Here is a 14,760-nt window from a genome sequence, read left to right on the forward strand (position 1 = left end):
CAAAAGGACAATTAGAACCAGCCCTATATAATTTTTACTTAGTCGGACCTTCAATTAATGATAATATGTCACTAAATAGCCATAATCATATAATTTCCCTCTAAATCTTGGAGAGAGAAAATTTTCTGTTGGAAATGTTTTTCTTGCAACCCAAACAGGGACATGTGGAATTGGAGATGTTGGGCAGGTGGGGCCAGTGCATGTATTTCCTGGACTTGGGGGTATGTGGCAGATAAATGATCCTAACCGCTCAATTAGAAATGGACGTTTCTAGATCTTCTCATTTTTGTGGGCCATGGTTAGATGGCTAGGATCATCCATCTGCCTTGATTATTAATAAGATCAAGTGACTTTGATCTCAATCTATGTGCCATTTTTACCTTCCACAAATGGAAGGGTTATGATGATCCTGTGGAGCTAATTTTTTGTACACACCCTATCTATCTTTGGACCATCCAAATGAACATAATTTTTAAAGCTCATGCTCAGATGAGCTATCTGAGCTCGAGCTGAGAAACAATTTACCCTGTACAGATAGTTTGTGGGACTTTACATAACCTTCAAAATCTCGTGCCGCACAATAGTCAGTAAAGCATAGGGATATTTTGCTTGGCATTTGAGTGCCACGTCATCGAAATTCTTGGTTTAGTTGCTAATATAGCATAGAACTCCAAGAGAGTTCTTGAGATGTCAATTGCACCTATGCTTACTTGGCATTCTTGTCATGTGAGCACACACGTACTAGCTTTTAACAGTTTATTATTATATAATAAAAGGCAAGATGAGTTCGTCCCATTATCAAAAGATGATAGTGCGAATATCTGTGGCAAATTTAAAACCTCCTTACATAATAAATAGTTAAATTAAGAGAATGATGAACTATATTATAAACCGTTGTTTTTTTGTGGGTACTTAGCTTGAGACCAAGACTGTGTGTATCGACTCATACTCGGGAGCTTAAGCAAACAATCTATATTAATAGGTGTGGAGACGAGTATATGAGATTAATCAATACTGTCTATTGACAATCCACACTTGATGTTTATTTTTGTAAGGTTTTCCATTTGTTATTTGTTTTTCTTCATTTAAAATTTTTATAGGAATTTTTTTTCCACAGAAATCGAAATTTTTTTCCGTTTATCAGGGAAAATTGTAAACCTACTCGACCATAGATTTTTTTTTTCTTCATAATACTTAGTAATACTAGGGAACCAGTTGAACAACCAAGCAGGAAACCGAAGAAATCAGTTATTGCTCATGAACTTAATCTTACTTCAGTCCGAGAGATTTCCATCTGGACCACCACTTTCCACCTCATGTTTGAGGGGTGAGGCCACCATCTCCACCTCCTAAACCATGCATAGGGCAGGGCCCACCATTTTACACCTCATTTTTATGAGGTGGGTCCCACTATCTCCACACAATCTCATGCATAAGTGTGGGCCCCGCCATTTTGCACCCAGTTTTTTTGACAGGGTGGGTCATCTCCTCCCAAACCATGCACAGGTACTGTCCACGATTTTACGCCTCCTTTTAACGGGATGGGGTCCACCATTTCATACCTCATGTTTTGATGGGTGGTCCCACAATCTCCAGCTGCCAAACCCACACGGCCACACATAGGGTGGGGCCCACCATTTTACACCCCTCCCTCTCAACTCTCTCTTTCACCGTCCCTCTCCACCCTTCTTTCACCTTGGGTTAGCAAATATTCCATGAATTTTATTTTCATGACTGCCAAACATGCCCGAAATTGAGTCTGGGCCGGGTTGGCACATTTACACTGGCACTGACTCAAGAGAATCTGGGGATAAATTCTCGTACCATGGTGATATTTTTACTATTGTGACGTGGGCCCCTAGGCTGTAGGAGCTGCTCTCCTGCAGTGCAATTGGTGGAAGTGAGTTGGGACCCATTTTCCATTGCCCTCTAACGTATTTATAAAAGTCCTATGGCTTGCACCAATAGGAACGTCCACGTAACATAACTAAACGACAAAGCAGATATCATCAAATAAATGCTCTAGTAAAATAGTAACATCATCTGCTCATTTGAGAGAGAGGTTGGGCGTTTTCCTGTTTTAATTCGATAGATTATACTTCAGCGGCCAATAGGGTAAATACATTTTAGATTTTTATTAAGAAGACGGGCTGCGCTTTTATAAAAAAAAAAAAAAAAAAAGATTAAGAAGAAAACACGTAAAAAAGGAAAATATACAGGATTCACATTTAAAAAAAGACAACAACAATGTATTTGACACGGGCAAAGAATCCATACAACATAGTTCACCATCCTTAGTCATAAATGCACAGGCTCGATAATTGTGCTGGCCTGGTTTAGATTGCAGGAACTTTTTGGAAAAGTTCGGAAAGGAAAATATTTTTACTTGTTTCACACATGAAAAGAGATAACTTGAACGGATCCTATTCTATTTTTACTTCGAGGGATAACTTGAACCGATCCTGCTCTATTTTTACTTTGAGGGACCTTCAATTTAAGATAATATCCATTTAAATTAACCATGATCATATCATTTCCCTCAAAATCTTGAAAATAAAAATAATTTCTGTCACAAATGGTTTTCTTGCAATCCAAACAGGGCAAAGGGATGTCCTTTTCGCTTCGTTTCGTGTCATAACATCAGGTTTCAAGTCCCAGTGCGCACAACGATGCAAGTCATGACTCATGAGTGGAATTGAGGCTCAGTGTGGATCATTAATTCATAGGTTTATGTGATTGCCATAATTTTCAGAATATTCAAACAGTTTCGACGAGGAAGATCAGTGAGAGCTTGCAAAATAAACAAGAAATTCAGTGTTCAGAAGGATCTATTGCCAATGAGCAAACTTGCAACAGTCAGGAGACTGTATTTCTGAAGAAATGAGAATTCAATATGGATTGGAAGACCCTATTTATAATACTCATACAGAATGTGTATATACTAAATGCTATGCATCCTTAGCATTAAAAAAGAAATGACTATTGAAAAAAGAAAAAGAAAAATTGAATTAGACCGTCTTAACTAGTGAGAAAGTTACAGATGATATAACGTTAACAAATACACAGTTGCTATAGTGAGTTAGTAGTGACTGCATTTGCTAAGTTTGAGTAATTTCTGACCCGAGATCTTTCAGAATGTTGATGCATTTCATTAGCAGTGATTTTGCCTGCTCGTTCTTTTCCACCTCAAAGAGATGAATCAGTTCATCCTTAAATCCTGTTTCTTTCCTCTCCACTGTGGGAACGGCTTCAAACAGCTCAAGCATCTCTAAGAGGCACTCAGAAGCAGCGATGTGGACCTGCATTCGGCATATGGCATCATGTGGGAGTAAATATAAAAGAAACAAATGAAGATATAGATTGTAAGTAAGATAAAGTTGATGAATAATAATCAATAAATCCAAGGCAGCTGAGACATTTAGGGGCCGTTTGGATATGCGGATTTAGAATCTTGGATTTCCTCCAAATCCTTGATGGGAGACAAGAGAAGAGGGAGACCGTCCGTTTCGCTTCTCTTCAGAATCTTGGGAAGTAAGAAATCCAGGTTTTAGAAATCTCTCCCCCATCCTGAGATTTCTAAACCCCGGAAACATGGGATGAGCTCCTACTCTCTTGCCGACGGAAAGAAGGGCAAATAAATATAAAACGGTACACAGCCTCCTCCTCCTCTCGTCTTCCATCTACGATTTTAAGGAAATTCAAGATTCTAAAATCCGCATATCCAAACGGCCCCTTAGATTCTAAAGAGAAGCGAAACAGTCCGTTTCCTTCTTCTCTAGTCTTCCATCTATGATTTTGAGGAAATCCAAGATTCTAAAATCCGCGTATCCAAACGGCCCCTTAGATTCTAAAGAGAAGCAAAACAGTTCGTCTCCTCCTTCTCTTGTATCCCATCAAGGATTTTGAGGAAATCCAAGATTCTAAAATCCGCGCATCAAAACGGCCCCTTATTGTCTTGGAATTTAAGAACTAAAGAGAAGAAAAGTAATGCATATGTTGTCTCGATAAAGACTAATCTTTGCATATGACAGAAATCGGAGCTACAATCTGTACAAATGGAACTACTTTTGGTAGACAATAACACAATTTAATGACCAAGTGTTGATGAAGCTCAAGCACAAAAGGCTGAGCAATTTAACACCCGTGATCGCCAAGAACTACATTTATTGACTCTAACATTGAATCTATATCACATAACTCCTCCTATCTGGGTTTCATTTATCATATTCCCACATAAAATCAACTCCTCCTATCTGAGTTTCGTTTATGATATTCCCACATAAAATCATAGCCACCATTCACCACCAAGAAGTTCAAGAAAACCCAGAAACAATAAACAACACCACCCCATCTCCTTTGACTAATAAAAAAAAAGGAGAAACAAATCAAACAAAAGGAAAATGAAAAGACCTTCGAATAAGAACCGATGGCATAGATCTTTCCCAGTTCAAAGTTTTGCGTGACGTGTATTAGGTGTTTGATCTTGTTAAACAATTATGGATAGATTTCTTGCTTATGTAATGGTTTCTAAGTGTGTATTTGTGCTTATTCTAACATTTCTTGAAGTTTTATCTTAAATATTCACCATTTGCATGAACTTCCGTAATTTTATAGGATTTCAATTGAAATCTATGACGGAAACCGACATGTTTCCATTTCCATAGCATCCGACTTGAATACCGGACCTTGGGGCCATCATCTCTGAAAAGTTCATGGAGCTTCCTTGTAGGAAGAAAACCTCAAGGCAAAGGTGTGAATCCAGACGAGGCAGAACACTAGGGCTGCTCACATGTAACACTATCCCTGGAATGGTATGAAGAATGTGATCAACTGTGTTACCAGTTGATGAAATTTTATGTCTTACGTATACATGGCACCACATCTTGAATTTAGAAAGCCATTAACCTATTAGGAAACTCAACATAGACTAAAAGAATGCACGCCTCACCTATACTAAGAAATAAAGAAAATAACATCAAATTTGTAGATGCTAATGGCATAAGTCATCAATAACAGGGATCAAGGATGAAGAACCAATTCTCTCAACCTACAAATTTGTTCTCAGAAGACCACCTTTACATACACTACAGAGTACTAACATAAAGCCTATACCTCTCTTAATAATGAAACTTTCGAATTACTAGTCTAATTATGGTTGCTTGACAAAGTAGGAAGTTTTCATCGGTTACTCAAACAATGCTGTGGAACATTAATACAAGTACTGGAAGTTTCAACTATAATATTGCCTCAGGAAACACAACGTTCACCACTGATTAGTAATTTTTTACTAATCAGTGGGCATACAAGCAACTAGGACCTTTCTCTTTTTCAAGTGATAACATATATTATGATTCATAGTAGGTGTATACAATAACAAACCTATATGCACTTTTGTGTGCGTGTGCTCGCTGAGACCTGCCATGTGGCACTTAAAAAAGAGAAAGGTCCTAGTTGCTTGCATGCCCACTGATTAGTAATAAAAAGTGAAGGTGAATTAATCATGAAAAAACTTGGCTGCATTCTGCTTACTTTTAATGAGGATGCTCTCGATTTTCTTGGATGAGAATAAAATGAGCTCAGAATGAATAAAACATAAATTCCATAGAAAAAATTGAAAGGGGAAGAGAATTAATCATGAAAAAACTTGGCTGCATTCTGGTTACTTTAACGAAGATGTTCTTGATTTTCTTGGATGAAAATAAAATGAGTTAGAATGAATAAAACATAAAGTCCATGGAAAAAATTTATCAAGCCAGAAAAAAATGGAAAAGGGAAGATATACCTGGGAAATCTTTATTGTGTTTATGCACTCAACCACTTTAGGTGCTATGCAGTAAACCAGCTGAATATAGCAAACATGAGAAGTGAGATGGCCAATAACTATTTAGGACAACAAATAACGGGAGAATGCAAATAGCCTCCGATAGTACCTCATGGATTAAGAAAGTTGGATCCATGTTCTGAGAGGAATTGTGAGTATTATCGGCACTGTGGTGGAACTTTGAACAAAGCTCTTTAATTAATGAAAATGCTGACATTTTGACTGGCTCCAACAATTTCAATAATGGAGGTAGTAAGAATCAAGTCCATGAACATAGTGGAGAAAATTGAACTTCCATGAAACAAGAAGAAAAAGAAATTGACAAGAAAAGGGGATAAGGAGGGTACCTGTCCAGGAGAGTCCAGGAGAGAAGGCACATAAACACACATGCACTAAGTTCTTTGCCTGATCAATAGTATCACGTAGATTAGCTACATGGATGCAAGATGTAATACAATCTAGAACCTTATCAAGTGGAGCAGAAACATCTTCTTCAGCCGTGTTTTCGCCTGCACCGAATAAAGTATGCGCTCAAAACTAGCAATTGACATTTTCAATTGAGTATAACATGTAAGTATGGTCAAAGATGGAAATATGGTTCAAACAACATAAACATCATGTTTAATCATGTCTATAAATCAAACAATAAATAATACTAAAGGTCAAATTCCATAAGATTAAGCTTATTGAAAGCACGTGATCTGGTTGATTGCTCATGTAGCAGTGGAAAAGTACATGCAAGAGGCTTTTCAATAATTTCAATTTCAAGTATTTTTTCTAGTGGCTTATATGTAATAGCATTTTTTTTTTCAACATTCCTTCCAATTTACCATGTTCCTTTTCTCTACACTTGAACATTAAAAAAAGCTGGGTAGAAAGCTTACATAAAGTGTCCAACTCTGAAGTTATACATACGAGAAAAACTTTTTGATCACTGTTTTCGTTACGGAAAACAAATGTTGTATGGCATGGGCACAACACATTATATGTTATTTGTCAAACTACCAGTTACTCCAAAAGCTTAAGCTGTTGGAGAAGGCGTTGTTTATTCTTTTATACTTTAACACTCTCCCTCGCATGTGGCCCCTCTTTCTAGGCTTGGCCTACACGTGGCATATGTGGCCCCTCTTTTGGGTTTAGCCATTGCATGCGGATTTTTGCTATCATGGTGGTTTGAACTCAGGACCTTTGGCTCTGATACCATGTCAAACTGCCAGTTACTCAAAAAGCTTAAGCTGTTGGAGAAGGCATTGTTTATTCTTTTATACTTTAACCTTATTGATGGGGACCATCACTTATGGATGGGAATTTTGTAATTTTGTAATGCTTATTCATATATACAATAAATACATGTGGTTGTTGGGTTTTACTTTGTAACCCATGAACTCTCGTTCTCTCTCCTCTTCTCCTCCTTGCTTCTTCTCTTGTCTTCCCTTCTTAATTACTTTGGGGACCATCACAGCTTGGTATCAGAGCAAGAAGATTTAGAGGGCTGCTGCTCCCTCTTCTTCGACTTTTGAACCTCTAGATAAGATCCTAGGGTCGTACGGCTACGCCAACAATCATACGGTCATACTGTTTGAGTTGATAAACCCTAGACTCTAGGACACACTTTTTATGTCATTTATCAATAAGTTTTGGTATTTTTAAGTTTTTCCGAGTTTCAGTTGAAGTTTCTCCGGAAATTCGAGAAATATTAAGTTTTGGGTCCAAGTCTTCGCAAGTTTTTCCAATGAAGTAATATACAGATTTTTAATAAAGAAGCTCTATCCAAAACTAATCCTTTTTATCTCATGTGATTCCGATATCTATTGAGGGAGCATTGAGGAGTTCTCCTCCCCTATAATTTTGCTTCATTTTCTCGTGGAAAAGGATCTTTCTTCGGCTTTGAACAATGTCGAGGCGCTTTTTCTTTTTGAATGGCTGCAAAATTCATTCAATAAAGAAGGGAGACCGAGATGGTCCACCAAAAGATACAAGAGAGAAATAAAAATAAAAAAAAGAAGAAAAAATAAATAAAATCAAGGCAGAAGGAAATCAAACCACTCCACACCCAATTTCCCCACCCATCCCTAGCTAACCTATCTACGTTACTGTTAGCAAATCTTCTAATTTGCCTGAAGACGATGGACGACCCACTAATAAGATCAGAAATCTCATAAAAAAGGGCAAATCTCCATGGAGGAACCGACGACCCATGAAGCCACCCCACCACATTCTAAGCACCCTCCACAATCACCATATCAACAACATCCTTGTCCAAATGTTTGATACCCCAATATGCTGCCCTAACCTCTGCCTCTCTAGCATTTCAATCCCCAACAGGACCAGAATAGGCCCAAATAATGGAGCCAGAGGAGTTTTGGCATAGGCCACCAAAACAAGCAGGACCTGGGTTCCAAGGTCGAGGCAATTGACCTAGGAGAATATTTCAAATTGTTATAGGCTCTGTTGTTGAAATCTTACGATTTACGATTTGAATCTTATTCAAATCGATTCGTGGGTTGAACGATTCAAATCAGACGAAGAATCTTTTTTCGTAAAAATCTTACGATTCAAGTACGATTCGACTTTGGATTGTGCGATTTTATGATTTTTATGATGTCTGTTTTGGATTTTGAGAACTGATTGTGGTTTCAAAAATGAAAATCATTTTAAAATGCTTTGTTTATTGTTGACATTTCGTTGTATGATGATTATTATAGATTTGAGTATGTGCTTTGTTTACTGTTGTGATAAATTATATAATAATTTATTATATGATGAATATAGTTTGTGCTTTGTTTAGTAATTTATTGTGCGATGAATATGGTTTGTGCTTCGGATTACTAATCATGGAATTTTATATTTAATTTAATAGTCTCATACGGAAAATAGATAATTACTCATTTTATTCTTATTTTTTACCTTTTTACCCTTTTTAATATTTTTCTCATTTTTATATATAAATCTGAAAAAATCTTATGATTTAAGATCCAATTTATGATTTGATACGATTCGAACCCTGTTACGATTTACGATTCGATTCCGATTTTCAGAACCTTGGTTATAGGGGCTGTTTTAAGGTAATCTAAGGACCAAGAGATAGAAGATGTTGACTGTTGGTAATTCTGATGTTACTTCCAAGCTGTCTGGGAGCTTGATAACTATGGCCGTATCTTTCACTGTGGGGCATTCTCTAAAACAGCTCTGAACTTGGAAACAATTCCCATGTGTTGAAACATGATAGTGCCATCATCATCTTAATTTAAGTAGAGAAGCTCGAGGTGGTGAATTTCTTTTCTGTGGATCAATAGATGTCAAACTTCAGGTGCAAGATGGAAAATCTTTGTATTATTAAGAGGACAAAGCATGTTTTACTTTTCACAAGGTGTTGATAGCCATATACTGAGTTAAAATATATAGATTGCATGAATCCAGGTTATGAAAAAATGCCATCTGACATTTAGTAGTTCTAAAGAACGGTTACAAGAAAGCTACCTGCCAAGTCTCAAGCTAGAGGATCATTTTTTTTGTGAATAAGTCAAATCAATAAAAAACAGCAAAAGCCCCGCTAGCTGAACACATAAGCAAAACAAACAAAACACCAACCACATCCTGAATGTGGGCCTGTGACAAGTTGGGTCGCATTCTCTTATCTCTTATGAACTATTAATGGAATGACATTTACTTTCTATAAGGCAGTTATAGTGATATACCAAATTTAAAAGGTTTAGAAGATGGAGTTTGACTATAATAAAATACAAATAAAACTTCAGTACCATTAGAGAAAGATTTTACAGAAATCAGTTGCTGAGTCAAAACAAGAAGTCTGTATTTACCTGTTTTGCTAGCATCGCTTATCAAAGGAACATGCCCTGGCTTGGTGAAACTATGCTGATTGCACACCTCAAATAACAAGGGAAAAGCCATATCAAAGAACTCTGGACAGCCAAAGGCTATTACAACCTGAAAATTATACGTGGAAAGGAAAAGATGAGATCGATATAGAAAATGAAAGAATAATACCATAAATTGTATGGAACCACAACATGACGAGTTCAATACCAAAAATCAATTAGGAGTTTGTGAAGAGTTAATATACTTTGGTTAGATTTATATTATTGTTTTATGGTGTAATTCCTTAGCTTATGTTTTATTTTTATTTGCATTAGTAGAATGGACATAATGGCAACTCATGTAATTACAAAGGATATATATAGGGGAATGATATCCCCCCCCCCCTCTCTCTGACGGATAAAATCCCCCCCTTTAACGTTATTCGTTAAGTTTTAAAGGCAGAGAAGGGGGGGGGGGGGGGGATGTCATTTCTCTCTCTCTCTCTCTCTCTCTCTCTATATATATATATATATATATATATATATATATATATATATATATATATATATATATATATATATATGAGGTATGTGTTGGTGCGCTTGAGCGCTGTAATGAAATGGTGCGCTTGAGTGCACCAATCACATGGGTCCCACAATTTCTGTGAGGATCCAAACCATTCATTTGCAAGGCCCTATCATAGATAGGGTGTGTACCAAAAATCAGCTCCATTGAATCATCCTAACCCCTCCAAAAGTGGAGGGCAAAAATGGGCAGATTTGTGGTCTGTCCATTTTGACCTCCACAAATGGATGGGCTAGGATGATCCTATGGAGCTGATTTTTTGTACACACCCTATCTATGTAAGGGCCTTTCAAATGAATGCTTTGGATCATCCTAACAATGTGGGCCACATGGGTTTGAGAGCTCAAGCGCACCATAAGGATCCAGCGCTCAAGCTCACAATCCTTTTCCTCTATATATATATATATATATATATATATATATATATATATATATATATATGAGTTAAGTGAAGCTACACATACGTGTAGCTAACTTAGCTACACCGACGGCTTAAAATACAGTGGGCCCACATTATTTGGGTGATCCAAACCATTCATTTGATAGGCCCTCACATTGATAGGGTGTGCCCAAAAAATCAGCTCCATAGGACCATCCCAACCCTTCAAACTGTGAAGGCAAAAATTGATAGATTTGTGAAGGTTTTTACACGTCCAATTTTGCCTCCACAAATCATAGGGTTGGGATGATCCTATGGAGCTGATTTTTTGGGCACACCCTATCTATGTGAGGGCCCATCAAATGAATGGTTTGCATCACCCAAACAATGTGGGGCCCACTGTATTTTAAGCCGTTGGTGTAGCTAAGTTAGCTACACGTATGTGTAGCTACACTTTTCTCTCTCTCTCTCTCTCTCTCTCTCTCTCTATATATATATATATATATATATATATATATATATATATATATATATATATATGAGAATAGTGTTTCTGAGCTAAGCTCAAATAACCTTATCTGAGCTCGAGCTCAGAAACAGGTGTGGGCCCACATTGTTGGGGGATCCAAAGCATTCAATTGGAAGCCCCTATCATGGATAGGGTGTCCACAAAAAATCAGCTCCATTGGATCATCCATTGTCCACAAATCTGCACATTTTTCCCTCGACAAATGGAAGGGTTAGGATGATCCTATGGACTTGATTTTTGGTACACACCCTATCCATGATAGGGCCTTTTAAATGAATGGTTTGGATCCCCCTAAAAACATGGGCCCACATGAGTTTTTGACGCTCGAGCTCAGAAACACTATTCTCTCTCTCTCAGTCTCTCTCTACACACACACACACACACACACACACACACACACACACACATGAGTAAACAGTTCCTGCGCTCGAGCGCAGATAAGGTTATCTGCACTCGAGTGCAGGAAACGTGGTGGGCCCACATTTTTTGGTTGATCCTATCATCCTAAGCATTCATTTGAAAGGCCCCATCATGTATGGGGTGTGTACCAAAAATCCGCTCCATTGGATCAACCTAAACCTTTCATTTGTGGGGTGAAAAAATGGGCAGATTTGTGGACAAACAGTATTTGTCCATTTTCTCACCCACAAATGGACACCCTAAGATGATCCAATGGAGCTGAGTTTTAGTACACACCCCATCCATGATGGGGCCTTTCAAATGAATGCTTACGATCACCCAAAAAATGTGGGCCCACCCTTGTTTCCTCCACTCGAGCACAGATAAGCTATCTTAGCTCGAGCGCAAGAACTGTTTACTCTCTCTTTATATATATATATATATATATAAAGAGAGAGAGAGAGAGAGAGAGAGAGAGAGAGAGAGAGAGAGAGAGAGAGAGAGAGAGAGAGAGAGAGAGAGAGATTATATGGTGCAAGGCCTTACAACAATAAGGCCCTTGTACGGTGGAAGTATCAACCTTGATATTTGATCCAACAGCAGCTTCTCAAAAAGTGAGCTGCTGTTGGATCAAATATCAAGGGTGGTACCCCTACCGTATTGTTGTAAGGCCTTACACCATATAAAAACTATATATATATATATATATATGGTGTATGGGGTTGGAGTTCAACCTCTACAAATACTTTCTCCTTTTTATTCTTCTCATCCTTTTCTCACTTCTCTTTTCTCAATCTCCATGCATACAAACTTGGTCTAGGTGCTTCATTAAGAGATCAACATGGTATTAGAGCGCAGTCGATCAAGATTAAAAAGATGGATGTTCACCAATTCAAAACCCTAGCTTCGTCATCTCACCCAACTCAAACTCCTAGCCTTCTCTCTACACTATTTGAAACACTAGCTCCATCCGTCACCAATTCAAAACCCTAAAACACTGACCCATCCATCAACAATTCAAAATCCAAAGTATAAACACTAACCCACTTCTCCATCCGTTCAGAACCCTAAACCCCAACCCTCTTCTTTAACATTCAAAACCCTAAATCCTATCCCTCTCCTCCAACCATTTGAAACCCAAAATGCGAAGACAATCCCTATGAGTAGATTGCTTTGTTACCATGAGCATTGTGCTGCCCTACTTGAGGTGGTTGTATTCTATTGTCCTTATTTTACGTGTGTATTTAAGCTCAGTATACTTCTGTTAGTCTTCTTGTTGAAACTCTCCATGATGATTGGAAATTAGCCCAATAAGGAGTTTGTGAAGAGTTAATATACTTTAGTAAGATTTATATTATTTTTTTTTGGTCTAATTCTTTACCTTATGTTTTAGGTTTATTTACATCAGTAGAACAGACCTAATCAACGAATGTAATTACAAAGGCTTAATATCTATATAAATGACGTGGGGTGTGGGGTTGAAGTTCAACCTCTACGAATACTTTCTCCTGTTTATTCATATCGTCCTTCTCTCTCTTCTTCTCTTTTCTCACTCTCCATGCATAAAAATTTAATCTGGGTGCTTGATTAAGAGATCAAAATGGTATCAGAGCATAGTTGATCAAGATTAAAAAGACGCATGTTCATCAATTCAAATCCCTAGCCTTGTCATCTCACCCAACCCAAAATCCTAGCCTTCTCTCCACTCTATTTGAAACCCTAGCCTCATCCTTCACCAATTCAAAACACTAAGATACGACCCATTCATCAAAAATTCGAAATCCAAAATATAAAGAATAACCCACTTCTTCAATCATTCTGAACCCAAACTCCAACCCTCTTCTTTAACATTCAAAACCCTAAATCCTATCCCTCTTCCAACTATTCGAAACCCAAAATGCGAACACAATCCCTGTGTAGATTGCTCAGTTACCATGCGCATCGTGCTGCCCTACTTGATGTTTGTATTTTATTGTCCTTATTTTATGTGCGTATTCAAGCTCAGTATACTTCTATTACTCTACTTGCTGAAACTCTCCATGTGAGTGAAAATTAGCCCAAATTTCCAAGCATCATGGACATGTCAGTAGAACAACTTACTTCAGTTATGGTTAATGGGCCCAATTATCTTCTCTAAGCACCCTAAAGTTGAAGCATAACTACCAATCGTGCTCAGCATTGTTGGATCCCATGAAGTTTTCAACGGCTCCCTTGTAGAATCCATTTCCTTTGGGTATGCATAAGTTATCATGGTCGGTGGTTGTACTAACCAGGAATTTCATAAATCAAATTCTTGTGCTTTCCATCTAAGTTTGGACATTTCATTTGAGACGGATTTTCTATTATGAGGACGTTGAAAATGGTAACGAGGATCCTCAGCATTTTGCAACAGTGAAAAAGACTAGGACAGCAGCGATTATATGGTACTGTAAGAATATTTCCTTGGAATACATTAGTAATAAAAGTACAGGTAGGGCCCATCTATTTGAATGATCTAAACCATTAATTTGCTAGGCAGTGCATGGATGGGCGATGGCCTAAAAAATCATGGCCTTTGGACTGTCCTAACCCTCTGATTTGTGGAGAATTTCTTGATGAATGTGAATGATTGCATTTTAATTTTTAACCATCCACTTGAAGGGGACAAACCGGAGGTTAGGATCATATGATGTGCATGAAATTTTGGTCATGGCGCATCTATAGCAGCAGTAAACAGGTAAATTGCTTGAATCATATAGAAAGAGGCCCCCATTTGTACTTTTCTCGCTAATATAATTCAAAAGGAAATAAAGGTGCATTTATCACATAACAGCTCCTAGAACAAATATCAACTGTGTCAATGAAACATGAGAAATTCAAAGATGAAATCAAGTACTCTAATCAAACTCTGGGATACATCATAAGAGATTCATATTAGAGAAATGATAGAATGAAGGGCATGCTTGCAAAAATCAGCTTCAAAGGCGCCCCTATTGGTCAATTTTAGCAAAGTGTGGTGCCGAAAAAGTTGATGGCGTCTCAAAAAGTGGAAACCGTGTTGACTTTGCATAAATCAACCAACAAGAGCACCCTTGAAGCTGATTTTTGCAAGGGCGCCCTTCATTCTATCATTCCTCTTCATATTAACATGACGAATTATAAATGGCCATCAATGCAACATGAAACATGCACTTGCTGGTTCCATCCGGACCCACACAAGAAAAGGCGATACAAAGTATGCATTCATTA

The 14,760-nt window shown here is 37.7% G+C and overlaps 1 protein-coding gene across 2 annotated transcripts in view; it reads right to left on the reverse strand.

Annotated features, from left to right (window-relative positions):
* Positions 1 to 2,844: 2,844 nt before the first annotated feature.
* The window catches only part of LOC143852516 (ARM repeat superfamily protein), a 112,332-nt gene continuing 100,416 nt past the window's right edge, over positions 2,845 to 14,760 (reverse strand). For both annotated transcript variants that reach the window (XM_077361913.1, XM_077361914.1), the window contains 5 exons: positions 9,643 to 9,769; positions 6,169 to 6,330; positions 5,931 to 6,043; positions 5,783 to 5,842; positions 2,845 to 3,299 (listed from right to left, as the gene is read on the reverse strand). In XM_077361913.1, the coding sequence (XP_077218028.1) occupies positions 3,099 to 3,299; positions 5,783 to 5,842; positions 5,931 to 6,043; positions 6,169 to 6,330; positions 9,643 to 9,769 (663 nt within the window). In that variant the 3' untranslated portion in view covers positions 2,845 to 3,098. The remainder of the gene's footprint in view (positions 3,300 to 5,782; positions 5,843 to 5,930; positions 6,044 to 6,168; positions 6,331 to 9,642; positions 9,770 to 14,760) is intronic.

Source organism: Tasmannia lanceolata, unplaced genomic scaffold (genome assembly GCF_043159265.1).
Source record: "Tasmannia lanceolata isolate RefF3 unplaced genomic scaffold, GAP_Taslan_0.1 ptg000019l, whole genome shotgun sequence".
Lineage (NCBI taxonomy): Eukaryota > Viridiplantae > Streptophyta > Magnoliopsida > Canellales > Winteraceae > Tasmannia > Tasmannia lanceolata.